The following is a 20,473-nucleotide window of genomic DNA, read 5'->3' on the forward strand; positions in this document are numbered from 1 at the left end:
TTCTTGTCTTCATCCTCTGTCTTCTGATTCGCCTAGAATTTTAAATCAGGATAAGAGAAGCCACTATATATATATATATATAGTTTATCTATCGGGAGGAGGATCTTGAATGGACACTTCTTTAATGGAGGTGATTATTGACTTAGATTTAGATTCAGAATTATTATTAATGTTTTGAGTTTAACTTGCCTACTTGAGAGACTACTTAGCTTCAAAATCCATTATACATCTCTTCATTTTCTTTGGTCTAGTCCTACAGTCCCAACCTTAACATTTTCTAGTAAAAAGTAGGATGGAGCACTGTAGAAGTATGCATAAATTTTAAAGCAAAAATTAGACACTATCCAAGGTGCTCACATGGCGTTAAGGAAATAATAACAATAACAATAACAAAAATCCCCCCCGTCCCCCTAAATATACAAGAAAGAATGTTCCAAAAATATTCAAATATCGGCATTTTCACAGGTATAATGGTAGGCAGTATAGTATAAGATTAAAAGCTGACTCCCACTTCCAGAACTCCATTTCATCCCCTTATCCAAACATCAGAATCGTTTCCTTTTGCAACCTCTAAGAAGAATGCTATGACAAATTCCAAATGCCCAAAATATCTCCTACAATTTGGTGAACTTCCTTCTTTCTCCTGTGTAGCTGTGTGTTGTACCATCGGTTCAGCATAATGGTAATCATATATACAATGCAGAACCTCGGCCTGTTTAAAATTCCTAATCCTAATTAAACATGAACCATAATGTTTACTCGCAATTTTACCTGTGGCTAAATCTTCCAAGCCTCCTGGTATCACTCGACTTCTTTAGTATTTTTTTTCCTCTCTGTTTTCCTACCTACTCTCTACTAGTAGTCAATCTTATGTTCTTTTTTCTTCTTTTTCTCGGCTTCTCCAACTTCAATGTAGAAAATTTTAATCTTGATATATTTTTGAGATGAGAATGGAGGATCATGAACGAGGACAGCAGGGAAGAAATGATGCATCCAAACTTATCTTAAAAATGCTCCTTGTGGAAGTCTAACTTGGCCGAGCCACTTTGATTAATCTCATGGCAGAGCTGTCCAAGTTCTTTGGCCAAAACTGGAGCTCCGCAATAGAAGACACCTAGTAGAAAATGTCAAAACCACAACAATATGAGAAGAGGGTACGGTTCCATTAATAGGATTCTATTATGATATAGTTGAAATCAACCCACCTATCCTTGCACCACAGTGCTTGGAACTGATTTTGCTGAGAACTTTCTTCCAGTTAGGCCTGGCAAAATGGGTTCGCACCTGTATTGGATCCAATAAAAACTTTTTTATGAATGTATAATGGACGACACAGTGAGTCAAGAACCAACCTGGCCCCTAAATTTATCAGCCAACATAGGAGTACTTAAATTCCTCACAATTTTTCTCCAAGTTTTGTTGATTGTATATTGGCATAATTTTCAAATTTGTATATCAATCATAAAGGAAATGAAGAAAAGGTATTAGAAACAGTAATGAATGATTATGATTTTACCCTGGTGCCAGACACAACATCCACTCCATTCTTAGCATGACTGAGGGCTTGAACCATGGTAATGAGAGTTGAACGAGCGTCCCCTTCCTCATACACACTAGTCAGATAGTTATGCATCTCAATTAACCCCTATAATTCAAGACAATTGATACTCCCAATTAACAGACATGTCATGAAATCAAATTGCAAGTGTATACTCAATATAAGAACATGAGGACATGAATTACCCTTTGATCCAGCTCCGAGATTTCATTCATTACACCTTTGAACCAATCAAATGAACCTTGCTCTCTAGTTACCCAATAAAAGTAGGCATTAGTGGTCTTCAGACTATTTTTCCTTTTAGGAGCGAGAAAATCTTTGTTCACATAACTGAGGTCGCCCACATTACTGATCTCAGTTGATGAATCCTAAAAGAAACAACATGTAATAAGCATATTTAGTATTGTTCTCGAATTGCAGAGCTATTAGATTTTGACAAATGATTGATCACATTCACAATAGAACCAGAAATTTGAAATTCAAAAAAAAAATTCTCTCGGGTCTAAAACGCAGTTGATTTGCTACCTGCTCCTCCATTTTCACAATGTTATTCAACAAATCCTTCAAAATGCTAATGAAAGGTGTTGCCCCAATGCCTAGGCCAACAAGTAGTAGCACATCATATTTATGGTAGTCCTGTGCTGGGGCACCATATGGGCCATCAATTGAAAGCTTTGGCAAACTGACATGGGCAGAACAAATTTCCAATATTTAAATTTAGGAAATGCAGTATGCTAAAATGAGGTCTAAGACGAAAGGAATATTATAAGGATGATATTAACCTTTTAATGGTAGTTTCGTCAGCTCTTAGAAGGCCACTCTTGCCGGAGACGGAAGGCTCACAAACCTCTGTGAAAATTCTTTTAAGCTCTTGGGTCCAATCACCAAGCTGCCGTACATGGATACTAAGGTAGTCATCTCCAGGAGCCGAGGTAATTGAAAATGGATGCCTGCATGCCAAGTTTACAAAGTATGTAATATATTAAAAACTTATTATAATTCAATCAACTTACAAGGATTTTTTTTTTTTTTTTTATCAAATAGTGATATGGCCATGCAGTTCACAGAGTTGACCCAAAAGTTACCTAAAATCTATTAGTTCAACTGTGGCAGTAACAAGTCCATTGGATTCTGCATCATAGGTTCAAAGTTCGAACTATGATACATGTTATCGTTTTAAATATATGATTTCTTTCTTCCTGTAAACACTCATTTTTTGGAGGTAGGAAAAGATTGATGAAAAGCAATGAAATCTAGAGGTCAGTATGGATGATATGTGTTCGTTTAACTGTTTCAGAAAGGTGACAACTTTCTTGAGGTTATTTTGCATTTATCTTACACAAGGGTAACTGGAAGACTGTTCAAAAGAAAACGTTAGTAAATCTGATCTTTCATTACCATTCAAAGGGAGAGACCGCAGGACACTGAACAAACATGTACTGTCCACTTTTGTATTGAAATTGGGGCGGCTTGAACATTTGTAGTTTGAGAACATTTCCAGGATAAATGGCAACCTAAATGTGTCACAGAGATAGCCGTACATTTCAGAGAGAATTTATAAACCAGAAGTATTTTGGTCTCTAACGTTTGTAGAAAGCTAAAATTTAGTCCCATATTTCATTTCTTAATTCAAACAAACCTTTTGGATTTGAACAGTGTATGATCCGGAGCGGAAGAATCTCAAGATTCTCTCTCCAGCGTACAGCAAAACTGGAAAAGCGACATACATCCATGTCTGAAATCACAAAATTAGTATGTTAATCAGCCTTTTACATTAATGAAGGGGCATTTAGTTGAGAGACGTAGGCAAAAGCAAAAGAAAATCATTAACTGATTACCGTCATAAGATACCATCTGTGCACGAGATAGAGGAACAGACCATGAATGATGAGCAGTATGTAAACAAGAATGAATAAGTGGTGTGAATACCAGAAGGCATTATATCCAGTGAGCCTATCAAAGGGATGGGGTAGCTTAATGAGGTTCCTCCTAAACCATCGCGTTGCAAGTATGAAAGCTATTGCCATGAAGAACACCATTAAGATTCCTGTAACGCCTTCACACCCTTTAACAAGGTCCATATAGCTGGGTTTAATCTTGCCGAAGTCACCAATCAAAAAAGCATATTCAGCTTCAGATGATCTAAGGAGCCTTGGAAAATCACACGCAAGATGGTTTCCAGCATGGAGAATGATTCCAACTATAATGGCCACCGCAATGATCTACACAGGTAAGTTAACCAATTGGGTGAACTGATATCCATGCCTTTAAAACTAAGATGAGAACATCGGGGTCAGCGTGTACCTTGTGAAAATTGATGTTGTCGTCGAAAGGTACATAGTAACCGATTTTGGTTTTCCTTAGCCAAGTAATAGTGTTTCTACAAACTGGCAAAAGAATGAGAGCCATGTTGAACTTCAAGGTCTCAGCTGCACCCTTTGCCGTAGTGAGACAGTATCCCATAATTTTGAAGGCGTTTTTATGTCGATACTGAAAAAATTTCCATGTGAAAAGCCCAACCATGATCAGAATCCAAAGTGTCAAGACCCAAATTCTCCTCCAATTCTCTCGCAGAAAGTAAAGCGCATTCGTGCTGAATCTTTTAATTCTGCTTCTTTGTCGAACGCCATGTAGATTCTGGCTCAAGGCTTGGCTGGTGAAGCTGAGGGCTCGACTGTAATTCATGTATGTGTCCTTTTGCAGCAGAAGTGTCTCCAATTGCCATAGCTGAAACATTCCTCAACGGAAGTAACAAATTCATCGGTAGTCGAAATTACGTGCAATGTTCTTCTCAATTAGCTTGGGCACTACAACATGGGAAATATTTATACACTAGCATAACAATTTTTCGCAATTTTCCCCCGAAGGATCAGATATTAAAGATAACATTGAAATTGATCCAGATAAATTTCACCTCAACGACCAAGAAATAGATTCCAATTTTTACTGTTATTGTAACATTATGTACGAGCTTCTAAGAATTGAAAGGAATTATATTCTACAGACCAAGATTTGGTGAATTTTTTTTTTTATAGTCAAAGAGGCCAATCCATCGAATTAAAATTAGACTGGGTATAAGTTTCGGATAATTAAAGCCGAATTCGTCGGTATTTGTCATATGATTCCAGATCGCCTGAAACTGGATGAATTAGGCGTGGGCTTAGTGGTGGCGCTAACGTCTACCACTGGCAACTGGCAATCATAAAGGTACAGATCATACCTTGTGATATTTTATGCAAAGAAAAAAAGGGAAATATTAATCGCCCAACCAACCGTATTTCCCTTGGTCCAAGTTGTTAGAGCGACTAATTGGCGTTTTATAAAACAGAATCAACAAATTGACCAACAAAACCCGAAAAGGGCGAAAATGAACTGTTCAACCACCAGGAACATGCAATACATATAAATAATTGAAGGTGATGGACCGAATTGGGGTGCAACCTTACCTAACGAAAAATGAAAACGTGGAATATTAACCCTTCCAACCGTTCGGTGGTTGAGAAATTCTATTGAAACTTGATTAGATTAATTAAACTACAAGTAACATAATTAACAGTTTTAACGTGGGTAAGCTCAGTTTTACAGTTTATTTTTACTTTACCTTCTTTACTTGTTTATTTTATTTATTTATTTTTAACAAAACCCTACCAATTTTAAGGACTAAATTAAGTACTATATGGTTAAAAGAGATGGCATACCTCGATATAACCTAGTCTTTCTGGGTCTAATTCTTCCATGATCAAGGCGGCATATTCCTCCGCTTGTTCCTTAAGTCTAGATAGCTTGTTGGCTGATGCGCTTAGCATGATAATCTACCCATTGGAGAAATGAAAAGTTAGACAAATTAAATCAAATTGTTCTGGGTAGGAACTTTTAAATATGAGATTATGAGTAAGCAAATATATTCAACCCTAAATTAACCAATCACAATGAGGAAATTATTAAAATTCTTTTCACACAGAACCACGGTCCGGTCGATACAAATGTCACGCCTGACCATTTCTAAAGTGTTAGAAAATTGTAATTTTCTGAATTGAAAAATGCAAATTTTCCTACTTCACAATTCTTCGTAACAATGGCAATAGAATTCAGGAAAATTAGAAAGAAAAAGTCAGAACAAATAAGGTGCACTTGTTTATTTGTTTCTTTTATTTTTAGACGAATGTCAATAGCATTTACTTTAAAATATTCGAGAATTTAGTAAAGGTTAAGACAGAATCCCACCAACTAGAGGTCACTTTTGATTTATCTTTTAGGAGAAGTTTTATATAAAAAATGTAAATAATATCGTTGAAATTATACAAGTAGCTGTATTTTAGTTGGGGAGGGTGATAACAATGCTACTCTATTAAAAATGACATCATCCCCCTTTTGTGTAGGTTAGAATATATGAATTTTATCCATTTTTCTTCATAATCTTATCATGCACGTATAGTTTTATATATACAGAAACGGAACGGCTTTGGTCTTAAATCATTTTTTAATTGCCTAAAATATCATCAGCAGCATCAAAAGCAATGAGTTGAGAAGTGGTTAGGAAATAGAATTTTTACCTCTTTTACTTCTTCTTCGGTAACGTGACCATCTTCATTCTTGTCGACCCTGGGATGTTTAGGTATTTAAAATGACTAAATCAAGGCGTTTAATTAAGGAAGTATCTACATAATACATACTGTTTTTTTTTTTTTTTTAATTAACTGACCGATTGTTTTTCTTAATAATTAATATCAATAAGCCTATTAGTTAAAATAGAAATGCAATCATCGAAAGAAATGTTTCGATAACACAAAAAAATAATCTATTGTTTAAAGACGAATTCGTTAAATATTAGTAAACAAATCGACGTGCTAACTGCTAGGAAACCAAATTACTTTTTTTTTATGCATATAATAATTGGGGGAGAATAAAACATTATTAATCATTCTTTGAGAAAAAAAAATTGTGATCAAAATTATACGCTATGGTGCTTACATGTCGAAGAAGATTTGAAGCCTGGAATCGAAACTTTGATCTGTGATTTGCAGCCAAAACTCTAATAGCTCGTCTTTACTAATTTGTTCGAAGTGGTTGAGTCTTCGCCTCCGACTTAGAGCATCGAACAACTCGAGAGCAAACTCTTTGGAATCTTTCATTCCTTTCAAATTAAAAAGAAACAATGAAATCGATTAAAAATTCACGAAATGTACTGAAACCGTTTGAGGCCGAGTTTGTACCTATGCATTGTGCGAAATCAGCGCGGCTGAGAAACCCGTCCTTGGAAAGCTTATTGAAGTTGCTCTCAAGTTCACTACACGAATCAATGCCAGTCGTTTTGTTATTTTTGCTACTTATAAATCTTAATCCATGAAGAGCCTTCTCAGCGCCGGAACGAGTTCGATCAAGCTTTGCTCGTTGCCTCCTCAAATCTCTAGCCGCTAAAGCCGAATTAATTCCGTTTTCTACTCCAAAAGCTCTGTTCGTGTTCAAACTTGATGACGACGCTGCTAATTCTCGCGACACTTGACTCCGACTCCATGAGAACCGCCTCAATTCGGATTTTAACTCGTGCGAGAAATGCTTCGCTTTAGCTCTCGCTTCCGCCTTCAGTTCCTGAGAGAACTGCCGAAACCGATGCGACGAACTCCGCTTCACCGAGGTAGATCTCGAAGTCGAAGCAGAAGTCAAGGCCGGCGTTCCAGAAGTTCCAGAGACGCCATCGTCGATATTGATAATAGTCGCAGGTTCAACACTTCGAAGCACAACCGTCTTGTTTTCTTGCACATCAAGCGTCACCTCAACAAACTCCTCCGCCACGTCGAACTGCGCTCCTAGCGACGATCCGAAGATCATCGAATCAAGTTGTATAATGTCGTCAGATCCGTATCGGCGCTCCCGCTCCGTAGTCGTGGTCATTGAATATTAATAATTAGCAGACCGGAACGTGCCTGCAGTCTGCGAAACAAATTAATCATCAACAGATTGAGGAACAGACCGGTGCCGCAGCCGTCGTCAACAATCAGCCAATCGGGAGTGAGAAAAGAAGTTGCAGAGGAGGCGCATCCGGAATCGGAAGGAGTTGCTCTAAACGGAGAAGACAAAGATTTTCAGCAACCAAAAAGTATTTGTACCTAATCTTGCATAGACGGGGAGACCGTGGATGTACGCTGCTTTCATTTCTTAATTACCATTTTACCCTTGATTTGGACCCATTCCTTTCCTTTCTAATATTCTATGCATGACATTAAATTAAGGCGGGAGAAAAATATTATAATTTTTGTCATTTTTTTTTTACGATGAGATTTAAATTAAATTAAATTAAATTAAACTTTCTTCCTTAACAAGTAAACAACTCAAAACCAAACCATACTAATAAAAGATACATTCATTCATTTACAAATCTAGCCCTTCTTTTAAAATTTTCGAATATGTTAGAAAGTTTTAATTATTTTTATATGTCAAATTTATCTGTCAATGCATATTCATGTATTTATTATTATTATTATTTTGTTTTGAAATATTACTGTTATAATTATTGTCTGTAAATTTATAATGATTCAATTTCTCTCGAGGATGATAATCCTTTTGATTAGAGTATTATTAAGGCCGATAATAATATATTATTTTTTATTGTTAAATGTCGAGTGAGAAAAATTCATTTGACGTTTGATGATCAAGCATTTCTAAAAAAAATTCTTATGAGTTCGCACAACATAAAATTGCTAAAGTAAACCATGCTTAACCATAAAATTCTTATGATTGAGTCAATTGCCATCCATTTAATTAAAGGTCAAAGTTGATAAACTGATTTTTTTTTCATTATTATTCAAAATACCTACCAACTTGAAAGGACCATATGGATTTTAAATTTTAATTTCATAATCAACTTTTTTTTTTTTTAAATAAGTATGAAATTTAATAAATAAAGAATATATATTATTGAATATGAAATAGTCTTAAAAAAAATTAATGATTTATGAAAATAAAATATTCGAATTTTATCCACATTAATATAATTATTATTCACTCTTATAACATTTATCTCTTGGCATTTTAAAAGTGTCCAAAAAGCATGTAAAGGGTGAAAGTGTCACATAGAGACCAAAATGAACTGTGAATGTTTCTAGATGAGCCCAACACAAATAACTCATTTTCGTATGAAGCCAAAATCCAACTCAAAACGTGTTTGATGGGTCTACCTTGTTTTAATCAAATCATAAAACTAGATTATACATTTTAAAATTATATTTTTAAAAAAAATTAAAATTAATTTAAAAGAAAATTATTTTAATCCTAGGGAGAGTACCTCACCGGATATATTTTATTCAATTAACTAATAAATATCCTAACTAATTTGGTTGACTAAGATGATACCTTCTTATAAAATTAAAGTTTATATTAAACGCTAAAACATTTTTTTTTTTTTTTTGTTCATTTCTTCTCAACAGTTTAACCAAAACAACCAACCACATCGACCATCACTTCATATATAAATTAGGGTTAAAGTAATACTCACTTTGTTATTAAAGATAGTGAGCATTTAAGATATATACTGGTAAGTGAAATTAATAATATAAAGTTGTAAAAAGATGCGAATGAATTGGTGAATTAAATAGGAAGAAGGATGAAAGAATAATATGAAAAATATAGAGTGGGGGTAGGCTACAAAAGAAGTTTGAAAAGCATATATTATATAATGAAGATGATGGGAGTGATATGGGGCCCACAGGGGCAGCCGATGGAATTTTCTCGGCTGGCAACCGACCACGCCAGTTTCTCACTCCTAATTCCTCACCATCGCTTCCAAAAATATCTTTTTCTTCTATATACAAATCTACGCACGTGTATGACTTCCCCTCTTCAGTATAAAAATTAATTACTCAAATCTATAGTTACTATGGATCACAAATATTAGACGCATATATTCCCAAACATAATTATATATATATATTTCTAATCTAATAAATAACACTTTTTTAATTTTTTTCCGTAATTTAACGAATAAAATATTAAACTTAAACTTAATTAATCACCCAACTAACAATATTTAGTGGGATTAAAAGTTGGAATATAATAGAAAAATGTTTGAATAATGTGATTTAGTTTGATAAATATTTGGAATTAAAAATAAATAAATAAAATTGATGTCGGGGACAAGAAAGCCCACCTTACTAAGCAAAAGGTTGAATATGGAAAATTGAAAAGGGACACGTGTCGACTTGTGGTAGGGATTAGTATAAAACGTGGCTCATTATGAGTCACTAAGTATTTTTATTAAATTCTCCAACTTTAGTTTTAGTCTACCAATTCATATCTTAAAACAATCTTTTCCAAACTTTATATATTTTTTTAAAAGAAAACTTTCCTGAAAAATTCAAATAATAATTAAATTTAACAAAAAAAAAAAAAAAAAAATCATTTCAAAATTTCTCAAGTTAACGGCAACTGGCCAGGATCATTTGAGGCAAAATTTCTGTCATTAACGGTCTATTTTGTTTTATTTTGAATATTTGTTAATTCAGAATTTCCTTTTTATTCAAATTAATGATCTCCATAATTAAATGGTTACCAATTTTTAAAATAACATGAGAGGCTAAATTGTTATAAATCTTTTCAAAATAATAATAATGGTTAAAAATCTAAATTTTTGGTTAAATTAGATAAAATATAGAATTTTAAATAGGTTTTAATTATGTACTTAGATTTTGAAATATTTTATTTTTTAAAAAAGAAAACGAAAAATAAAAAGAATAAAGAAAAAGGTAGAGAGAGAAATGAGGAGCCTACCACCTAGTGAACAAGAGTCATCCTTTTCATGGAGGATCGAAGTTCCGTCCGATTATGAGTCTTGAGACTCTATAAATATCTGCTTCCTCTCCCGGCTATCATCCTCCAATAAATTCGAAAAGAAATCAACCATCGGCAACGCAAGAAGGAATCAATTAAGGATGCTCTTCTTCAAATCTTCTTCCGGAGCAGTACACCAGGAATCTCAGCCGCAGGAGGAAGTCAAGAGATGTGGCGGAGGCGGAGACGGCGGCGCGTGTATCTCACTGACCGTGTGGAGGAAGTCACTGCTACTCACCTGCAACGGATTCACAGTCATCGATCGTAGCGGAAACATCGTATATCGAGTCGACAATTACATTGGACGCCCGGAGGAAGTGACTCTAATGGACGGTCTCGGCAAATCCGTCCTCACAATGTGCCGCTCCAAGGTCAGTCAAATTTTACTCTCACGCATACGTTTGATTCTTCGTCTTTCCGATGAAATTGAACTTAATGTTTATGAATCGCTCTGATTTTTGCTGTGATTCCGGCTGGATTGTTTTCTAATTTGTGTTTGTTTTGGTTAAACAGAAACTCGGAATAGCAGAGAACTGGTGCGTGTACGAAGGGGAAGTAGGACGCGAAATTAGGGCTAGAAAGAATCCGATATGTCGAGTGAGGAAGAACATGAACATACTACATGTCGCTCCGAATTCGAAAGTGCTCGCGTACGTATACGATTACAGAATCTCAGACAAAAAGTATGCCTACAGTATAGAAGGTTCGTACGGGCAGAGATCGTGCAAGGTTTTGGACGCGTCGAGGAGAGTGGTGGCGGAGGTGAGGAGGAAGGAGCCGATTAAAGGCGGCGTATGTTTTGGGGCGGAGGTTTTTCTTCTGCTGGTTCTTCCTGGTTTTGATTCGGGATTGGCTATGGCTCTGGTTTTACTTTTGGATCAGATGTTCTCTTAGAATTTGATTCTTCTTCGTCGTGATCATCTTTTTCTGTGGCTGTACATATTTTGCAGAAGCTGCGTTTTCATTTTGAAAGGGATTTGTTTCCTTTTTGAGTAAGGAGGGTACAATATTGCTTTGTTGTAGGAATAATTGAATTTCCTTTCGCCTATTTCATTTTCAATCCCAAATTTGGACTCTTATGATCATCCTTTTAAACAAGTAATTGAGATGTTAACACGCTAGATTTCTAAACACCACCATTAAATTTTTTTTTAGCAATTCCAACATAAAAAAAAAATTATACAATCAAATGGTGGTAGGTAATCATACGGTTGTGTAGGTATATAATATTTTAGGAAATCTAAGAATAGGATGAAAACTATGGATTTGAATTTAAGATAATCTCGATTGCTTATGATTTAGGTATATGATAATGATCTTAGAACCCTAAGAAGAACTATGAGAATTAATAATCGAGATAGGGCTAAGGAAAGGGAATATAACGACTTTCGCACCATGACTCTAACTAAGTTAATTAGGAGATAGCCTATGAAACTACATGATTTAGGAATGAGGTTATTAAGTACGAAGATATCGGACAAAATTAATAACAAACCAAGCTACTTATTGAGTTTTATACTCATCCGTGCTAGTTTAATCTCTTTAGATGAAGTTTAGATAGAGTGGTCAAGGCAAGGGCGCGCACGAGCTAGATTATCTTGGCTTCTTAGATGTTATGACTTTATGAACTCAGTTGTTTTTGTATTTCCTGCAGTTATTTGTCATTTTGTGAACGGTATATGTAGTATTTTAAATGCTTCAATATATAGTTGATTTAAATGTAACGTACTATTTAAATTGACACTTATTAAATGCGTGCACGTTTTAAAAAGTTTTAAATTTGTCAGTTATCGACAACATATGGCTTGAGTCTTTAGAAAAATAAGTCATTACAATATGACAATTAATTTAAGTAGAAAATGAAATCTCGAAGTCTTTTATCGATAGTTGTATAAGAAGATAGCTACAAACCTACTCGATGGAGGAGGAGGGAAAAAAAAAAGTTAAAATTTGAATCCAATCTCCTTATTTTGTAATTTTATATTTTTGTCCATACATTTCTTTCAAACCTAAAATAAATGTATTAGCATAGATCATTCAAATTATTTAGCCTAACTTATCATCACATCGAAATGGAAGCTACATTAGGATAGGCTACTACTTGATCATGCATGGGTAGAAAGGTCAAAACACACAGGAGACAGCACTATGTTAATTAATGTAATAATAAATAAATTAGATTACATACATATACCCATCAAATATATATGCCAAATTATAGTTATTGAACTTTTAAGGTAACTTTCAATTTTATATTTAATAAATTCTACAATTTTAAAATTTCTGAATTTTAATTGATCTTAAAATTTTATGTTATTAATTTTTTATTATAATATTTTAAATATTTTATTACTTATCCGTTTTATCATCCATGTAAGTAACAACTTTATTAGAATAGAAAAATAAAGTCGTTACAACTTTAAAATATCATTCATGTAAATATCTAATAAATGTGTACAAATTTAAAATTTCTAATTATGTATACCAAAACCTTAAAATTTTAATGTAATTAAGTAGATTAATAAATATTAAAAAAAATTGAAAGTTTAGAAACTAAGGAAGGGAATAAAAAAAGATTTAAAGGTATTGAAAAGTGCCGTTTTACATGCGCCTACAAAGTGGGAAGGACAGTAGAGGGGAGGGAATTCATTCACAACATTAAGGCTCCTCGTCTTCCATGAATTTGATAGAGCAAGAGGACAAACTAGGAGATAACAATCAAAATGACAGCGACAACTACAAGAATAGCAGTGTGGACGTGTCTATGTTCCTGCCAGCCCTGCTTTATACTTTGTCCTCCGCCCTAACAAACCGAAACAACTCGAACTTTCTTGGTCTATTGCAGAGATGTGACAAGACAATCAAAAAAAGAAGAAAAAACTGGTGAAGAGCACATCTAGGGGCACAAGGGAACAGTAATAAGAACTAAAATTTCTATTGACTCGTCAAATACTTTTGCACACAGTGGCAAGGAATTTGCTACTGCGTTCTGGAATGAAGGTGATGTTACAACAATTAGAAAGCGTGTCACTATTCAGGACGGACCATTACAATAATCATATCAATCAGCCACTTACAACAATATTATGTACACAAACAACCTACCAGTTTAGCCACTCCTAGCCCAGAGGAGTGGTTCTAATTTAATAGCAGCGTTTTGTTGGAAAGGGATATATAAATAATGTAGAGTTTCTTGATCAATCTAATCTGTTCCTCCTCTTTTCCAATCCATGAGCATTAACTTTCGCGTCTTTTGTTGTCCCTCGCTAGCCTTGGACAAATGAGTTGCTGGAGGAGGCATCATTGATGATTGTTTTACTACGCCTGAGGTTGAATGTTTAGCTTCCGAAACCGAATCTCTAACGAACTTACTTGGGGACGATCTACTCGATTTGGTCGCAGCCCAATTCAATGGTCCCTTTCTATTATTTGTCTGAGTAATGTCTCTCCTGCTCTCTACTGTTCCTGGCTTTGGCTTCTTCGAGGGATGCAATTGGCCCTCGTTTTTAAATGAATTGTTGGACCATAATCCGTATGTGGTTGGTGCGGCATATAATTCTTCGGTTTCCTCTGATTTCAACTTTCGAGCCTTCATGGACTTTTGTGAAGGCTTTTTTGGCCACTTTACTATACCGTCTATGTTTTGCCTCAATGCAGCACGAGTTGCAATATCGTAGAGAGTTTGAGCAGCAGCCATTACTCTTGGACAGTGCGGCTCTGTAGAGAAGCAATATCAATAGCCGAAGACAAAAAATTCAACTAGGCTTTAGTTGCATGCAAATGACACAACAAAATTCATAAAGTTTCAAGCTGCAGCGAGATAGCATTTGTAAAAAAGATTAGGAAAGTGGCTAATGTTTGAGAGACGTATATTATATCTACAGTTCTCTACGGCTAAGAAGAACGGGACGTGGATATGACATCACAGAAACACATCATTATTTAAAAAAACTATGACATAGACACAGCAAGGATACGTTTATATAAAGAAATCCAAAGTCAATAAGTTAAGACATTTATAAGATTAAATAAATGAGTTCGATGTATCTCACTCTCAAATTTAATGATTATTGTCTTATACGTGTATTTAGTATACTTAAGAAGTGTACGTTAGGTGTCTAAAGAAATCCAAAGTCAATAAGTTAAGGCATTTATATGATTAAATAAATGAGTTTGATATGTCTTACTCTCAAACATAATGATTTTTGTCCTATGTGTCTATTTAGTATACTTAATAAGTGTTCGATATGTGTCGGACAAATATAGAACTCATATTGATTTTGTACCAAAGTCTAACACATAACTATTGTGCTAAAAAGTATCTGATACATATCCAACAAATGTCAGAAGTGTTGAAGTGTCTAAAACGTGTTAGACATGGACACACTAGCCAAACTAAGGAGTTCGTACTCATAGCTCTAGGGAGATTAAGAATCCAAGTTTTAAACATTTCTGAATTATGCATAACAAATAAATGCAAGGGATTTGATTTAGTTTCCTCTAAAACGCTTAATGTTTTCTAGAGCAGGCTTCTCTGTACTTGCCAAAAATTCTCAGACTAGCAAAGCACTTTCTTCAACTACTGAACTTCTGAAAAAAACTTCTCGTTTATAACTACAGACTCAGATCACTCCTTAAGGACTTCTCTTCCTCATCTCACTTTCCTCTCTCTTACTTTTCTCTCTCAAGACCAATATTTCTCTCCCTCAGCTCTTCAATAAGCATCTTCCTTCAGTGGATTCTTTTTGGTTCCTTCAGAGAAAGGACCCCATTAAGACTCCTTTACGTAGGGTTACTGTTGGTATTTCATAAGAAAAGTCATTTATGTGATATAAGAAATTAAGTGGGTAGTTCTTATGGTGCCATTGAAAAGTCAGTTACGGACACAGTTCAACTTTTTTTATAATTTATTGGATCTTAACTACTAACTTCAAAAAAAAAAAAAAAAAAAAATCAAGAATAAGATTTAGTTGATTCATAGCAGAAAAATAAGGAGGTCATACCATTTGCCTCACGATTCATCTTCCCTCGAGAATCTGTATGTAGACCAAAAGCAGTGGTCACGATTTAAGTAAAATAAACAATAATAGCAGAATGGTTCAAAGGTGAATACTGTATCTCAATTACGCGACATAAATGCCTTCCAATAAATCCTTACCCACAAGCATAGAGGAAGCTTTCGAACAAGTTGCAGAAGACAGGGAATCCCATCCACTTTGATGATGATTAACAGATACAGAGGAGGACTTTCCATCATCAGGACCAACTCTCATTGTTGAAGGAAATAAACTCTGGTTAAAAATCAATGATTCCAAGTTTTTTGTAAAACAATCAGCAGTAGCAGTGGGGATATTGGCAAAGTTTCCGACTCGCCACCACCTACCGGTACATGTGGTTCTATTTGCAGAAAACTTGGATGAATCAGAATTTGCTTTAGAGTGCCCATTAAAAGAATGTGACCACGGAAATGGTTGCAAGATTGCTCGACGAGATTGTTGCTTTGCAGAACGCAAATCTGTTGCATTCTTTGAAGATACAGAGGACTTGCTGGCATCCTGGAGCAAAGATTCCAAATCCTTTGGTAGAGGAAGGCCCAATTTCACAAACATGTCATCTGGTTTGTACAACTTAAAATCAAGTACGTTGGTCAAAGTTTCAGAATTGCTACAAGCATCTTGCACCTTCATGGAAAACCAAGAGAGAACGAAATTAAGGTCTAAATCTGAATGTAATAATGGAAAGAAACTCCGAATTTATGATTGAAGTTTAGGACACTAAAAAATATCCTTTCGATGAAGAATTGAGTATTTTGCCACGGCAATTACCACATAAGAGAATCAGCAAAAATAGATTCAATCAGGTTGTAGACAGATCTCAAATAACTATAACAGAGATGTCAAAATAATTTAAACCAATTGAATAAAAATGTATAGTCAGTCAGCGTACAGATCAAGAAGTTAAAAACAACAAACACTTAGGTACAGTATGTGTTAGAGTGAGTGCATGTGCACATAGGCCAGAGAGATAGCCAAATTCTTACTCACAGACCTTGCTTAATAAAGGTGCATCTGTTGTACTAAGTTCTTTTGCATCGAAGTTCACCCCTTCTTCCATGCTTGAAACAGAACTAACTAGACTTGTGGATGGTTTGCTATTAGAACAACTCTCTGACTCCGCAGTATTTTGTGGATGGACAGGCCATGGGAGCTGAAGAACAGAACAAGCTTTTCTAATTGACTGCAGAAAACATTCATTTACATTTGTGTCTTTTTTACCTTTGGCTTTACTTAAACTAGAATAGTCATAACTGCCATCAAGAAGATCATTCAGCGGGGGATCATCCGTAAGCTTTGTGAAATCATGAACATCTGATTTCAGCCCATATAGTCCTGTAAACATTTCACAAGGCCCATAAATGATTTTATGCAGTGTAAGGCAAAGTAAGGTGCACAAAAGTAAAAACCAATGAGAACGTTTATTATAAATAGATTATAAACAAGTGATTTGTTTCTTTACTTATGTCATAATAGGAAGTAACAACTAATGGAATTGAGCACTGAGCAATTAAACTCTTTGCAAAACTGAAAACAAGATCCAGTAGCGACCTACAGTGATGGAAGGAAAAAAAAAATCAAGGAAGGTAAAGAGAAATTGCTTTCATTATAACACTTGTGAAAACTGGGACGCAGCTCATTTTTGTACATCAAGACATACTCAAGGAATAACTCCTGTTGGAAGTCAAAATAAAATAGCCGACATTTCACTTTCTATCTTTTCGCGAGATGTGCAATGGCTATACCTCTTATTCAAAAGGCTATTCATGTGATAATGTCTTTCCAGGGATATCTTAATTACAAGGACTATCCAATTAATATCTTTACAGAAAAATATTGAAGTAACACACAAATCAAGACATGATAGAATTAGAACGGTCCTGATTTGGTTAGACTTATTAGTTATCCCTCAATTTAGGTTCTGTCACAACAATGATATAAATTTTCTTCACAACAAACTAAGTATATCTACACAATTTAAAACGTCTGCATTATCCAGTGGAGTCTTTCTTCAATACATGTCATAAGGTCCTCAAAATACCATAAGTACCACATAAATGCAAGTTTCTGAGCACATTAACTAATAATTCACAGGACATCATCATACCGAAAAAAATGCACCCTGCGGTAGCTGAGCCATTCCCAGCATTTATAGGGAGTGAATCAAATTTGGTCTTCAATGACACTTTGAGATTTCTCTTATCACCCCGCTTGCTGCTTACGCTGCTTTTCTGTTTCATCAATTGAGGCTTCTCTGTTTTTTTTTTTTTTTTTTTTTTTNGGAGGGGTGTATACATCAGTAACAACTTAAACGTGGAAAGCATAGGAAGTATAGAAACTGCGAAAGGATATCCTAACTCAATCACATATATGCAACAGATATTGCCCATTCTAAGCTTACACAAATTTAAAATATTTTAAAAAAAGTAAAATCACCACTGTAGCACCAGTTTTTCAATACATTAAGTCAAGAAAATATGAATACAATGATTTCTTAACTCTAGAAATAGAAAGTACATAGTAAGATCAATCAATTGATAACATTACCAATGTAACCAAAAAATTTCCCAAATATCCTCCTCGGTCATAAATTTACGATAAATGAAAGAATCATAACATTCGAATAGCGAAGAAGAAAATAACCACATCCTGAATAATTGGGATCAAAGTTCATTGAATTGCCTTTCATGGTCCTCTACACATGGATCTTATAAACAATTCACATGCAATAATTTTAAACAACTGAGGCTACTTTTAATTTTTAGATTCTTTATCCGTTCCTATTGCTTCTAGTTATAGCTAAACATTTGGATTATTTTTTAATCAGATTTCTTGCACAATGATCCTATCTGAAAATATAAAATAGATGTATTGCATGGCGTTATTTGGAAATGATAAGAATAGTCTAAAGTTATAGCAAAAGATGAACATTTATAACATTAAATTGGGAACTGAACATTACCATGAGAGCCGCACTTTTTAAGATATGATCCAAGCTTGTCAGACGTATCTTTTACTTCATCAGCCCCACTTAGTAATAAAGAATCTTCCAATTGAACCAAACGCCTCTTAGAACATAAACTACTGCTACTACTCCTTGAGACCTTTAACGATTTACGTTGCTGTACTCCTGGACTTGAAGTGGACAAGTGACTTCTTTTGTTCCTACTCTCAAAATCTTCAGGTGTATCTTCACCATCCTTAGAAACTGCCCCATCATGAATCTCATCCAAAGAAACAGAACCCAAATCATTGATAGAGCTCGTCCCAACTGGCACACCGACATTTATAGACCATTATTTCATTAAAATATAGAAAATGAAGAAAGAAAAAATGGCAGATAAAGGAGATGATTATGCTAGAGACTTGTAATATATAAATTTTACAAAAAACAACTTGAAGTGGAATCACATACATAGATGATATGTGGCAAAGAATAAAAACGTATAAGACTTAAGAAAGTCCAAATAAACCAAAATATATGGCAATCCTTTCAAAAATGCAGCAGCCAGAACCAACTATCATCGTCATCCATCTATACAAAGTATGTTAAAAAAAGATGCAATTTTTTCTTCAAGATTGTCTAAACCCACCATATAGACCTTATTCCATGTTCAGAATTTCAGTAGACAGATGATATAAACCATCCTATGAAAGAATACTAAAAATAAACACGGTGTTTCTTCTTATGCAAAATGTTTGATGTTTCCGCCACCATATCCTAAGAGCAGAATTTTTTCTTTATCACATTTCCCTTTCAAAATAATAAAATACAAAACCAAATGACTGCCACATTTAAGTAATCTGCGTGCTGGATCCCAAGTCAACCTCACTCAAAATCCACTGGAACACATTTAATAAGAAGAGTCCTTTATTAATAATGAAAAAGCACAAAAAGAAAAAAGGATAAGACATCTTCACAAACGCCTAGGGTTTATATAAAGCACTTCAATTCGCAAAATCCGCGGGAACACATTTATTGAAAAAATGTTATTACAAAGTGGTGACTGTCTTCATGGGGCTACTGAAACGCATTGGTCTTCAACAATAAGTGACTCAAAACTCTCTGTAAGTTTCATCCTACTACATAGAGTCAGTTCATGAACAAGCAATGCATCAAAATCCAAGCACTATATTCATTATCATCTCTTTTTCGAAACAAATATCACTCTCCATAGCCTCCAGTATTGGCCAATTGGAATGCGAGGAGGTTACTAAGCCATCGGATGCAGTTAAAAATACGAAACCAGCAACAAATCAAAAAATTAAACAGCAGTATTACAGCAAAAAAAAAAGGCTGTTTCACCTTTTTGACTACCGTACGAGCTAAAATGCTGAAACGAATAGCTAGGAGGGGCAGAACCACGATCAGCTTCGCACAACTGAACCTCCTCGATTATTATCCCGGTTCTAACAGAGCCGTCAGGTCCCATGAGCTTCGGCGCCGCCACATCCACCGGATAATTCAACTCAAGAGCATCCATCACCGAAGCCCTAACAACAGCGAACTATAAATAGAAGACGATTCACTGCAGCCGCCGAACATGTCAAAGGAACCTAAAACGCCGTCGAAAACAGATACCAATCTGAACTTAGAGAAAACCATTTGGACATCGCACCGGAAAGACTGGGATCGGAGAGTGAGTCAAGAAAAGTGAATTAGGTGGGAGAAAACGAAAGGAGAAAGGAAGAAAAACGGGAGTGTTTAGCATGTTGCGGCTAAGAGTAGGAGAAATCAGAGCTTTTAGGGCACGAATTGGGGAACAAAGGTAAGTATATATAGTTTTCGGGAAAATATGTGTCATATTTGGAAAAGACCGTCGACGGGAGAATATTCCGTTCCGTTCTCCGTCAAGAGTCGTCCGCGAATACCCACTTTGCGTGGAGATGGGGCTTGTTGTCTTTTACGGACCTTGACGTGGCATTATCCATTAAATAATTAAATCCCCATTATAAAATTTAATCGGATAATCTTTGCCTCCAACCAATAATCATCCATCACGTATTGCTACGTCGAGTACAAAAAAATTATAAAAAA

The 20,473-nt window shown here is 35.0% G+C and overlaps 3 protein-coding genes across 4 annotated transcripts; 1 reads left to right on the forward strand and 2 right to left on the reverse strand.

Moving 5' to 3' along the window:
- Window positions 1-299: 299 nt before the first annotated feature.
- On the reverse strand, window positions 300-7,790 carry LOC111478739 (respiratory burst oxidase homolog protein A-like). Its single transcript, XM_023123172.1, has 14 exons — window positions 6,772-7,790; window positions 6,530-6,692; window positions 6,112-6,160; window positions 5,257-5,370; window positions 3,863-4,285; window positions 3,397-3,780; window positions 3,198-3,293; window positions 2,957-3,072; window positions 2,341-2,508; window positions 2,084-2,240; window positions 1,744-1,926; window positions 1,517-1,645; window positions 1,206-1,284; window positions 300-1,114 (listed from the first exon to the last, which is right to left on the reverse strand). The coding sequence occupies exons 1-14, from the start codon at window positions 7,448-7,450 to the stop codon at window positions 1,005-1,007; spliced, it is 2,850 nt and encodes a 949-aa protein (XP_022978940.1). The 5' UTR covers window positions 7,451-7,790; the 3' UTR covers window positions 300-1,004.
- A 2,546-nt stretch (window positions 7,791-10,336) lies between these two features.
- On the forward strand, window positions 10,337-11,441 carry LOC111481485 (protein LURP-one-related 17-like). Its single transcript, XM_023126924.1, has 2 exons — window positions 10,337-10,752; window positions 10,895-11,441. Exons 1-2 carry the CDS (start codon window positions 10,483-10,485, stop codon window positions 11,273-11,275), a joined length of 651 nt encoding a protein of 216 aa, XP_022982692.1. The 5' UTR covers window positions 10,337-10,482; the 3' UTR covers window positions 11,276-11,441.
- A 1,856-nt stretch (window positions 11,442-13,297) lies between these two features.
- On the reverse strand, window positions 13,298-20,196 carry LOC111479123. Of its 2 annotated transcripts, none has more exons than XM_023123614.1 (7): window positions 19,742-20,196; window positions 18,398-18,706; window positions 17,543-17,689; window positions 16,430-16,770; window positions 15,540-16,062; window positions 15,385-15,417; window positions 13,298-14,098 (listed from the first exon to the last, which is right to left on the reverse strand). In XM_023123614.1, exons 1-7 carry the CDS (start codon window positions 19,917-19,919, stop codon window positions 13,584-13,586), a joined length of 2,046 nt encoding a protein of 681 aa, XP_022979382.1. In that variant the 5' UTR covers window positions 19,920-20,196; the 3' UTR covers window positions 13,298-13,583. The 2 variants fall into 2 exon arrangements, with proteins under 2 accessions (XP_022979382.1, XP_022979390.1); XM_023123622.1 differs by lacking the exon at window positions 13,298-14,098 and adding an exon at window positions 14,594-15,133.
- Window positions 20,197-20,473: the final 277 nt, after the last annotated feature.

This window comes from Cucurbita maxima, unplaced genomic scaffold (genome assembly GCF_002738345.1).
Source record: "Cucurbita maxima cultivar Rimu unplaced genomic scaffold, Cmax_1.0 Cma_Scf00001, whole genome shotgun sequence".
NCBI lineage: Eukaryota > Viridiplantae > Streptophyta > Magnoliopsida > Cucurbitales > Cucurbitaceae > Cucurbita > Cucurbita maxima.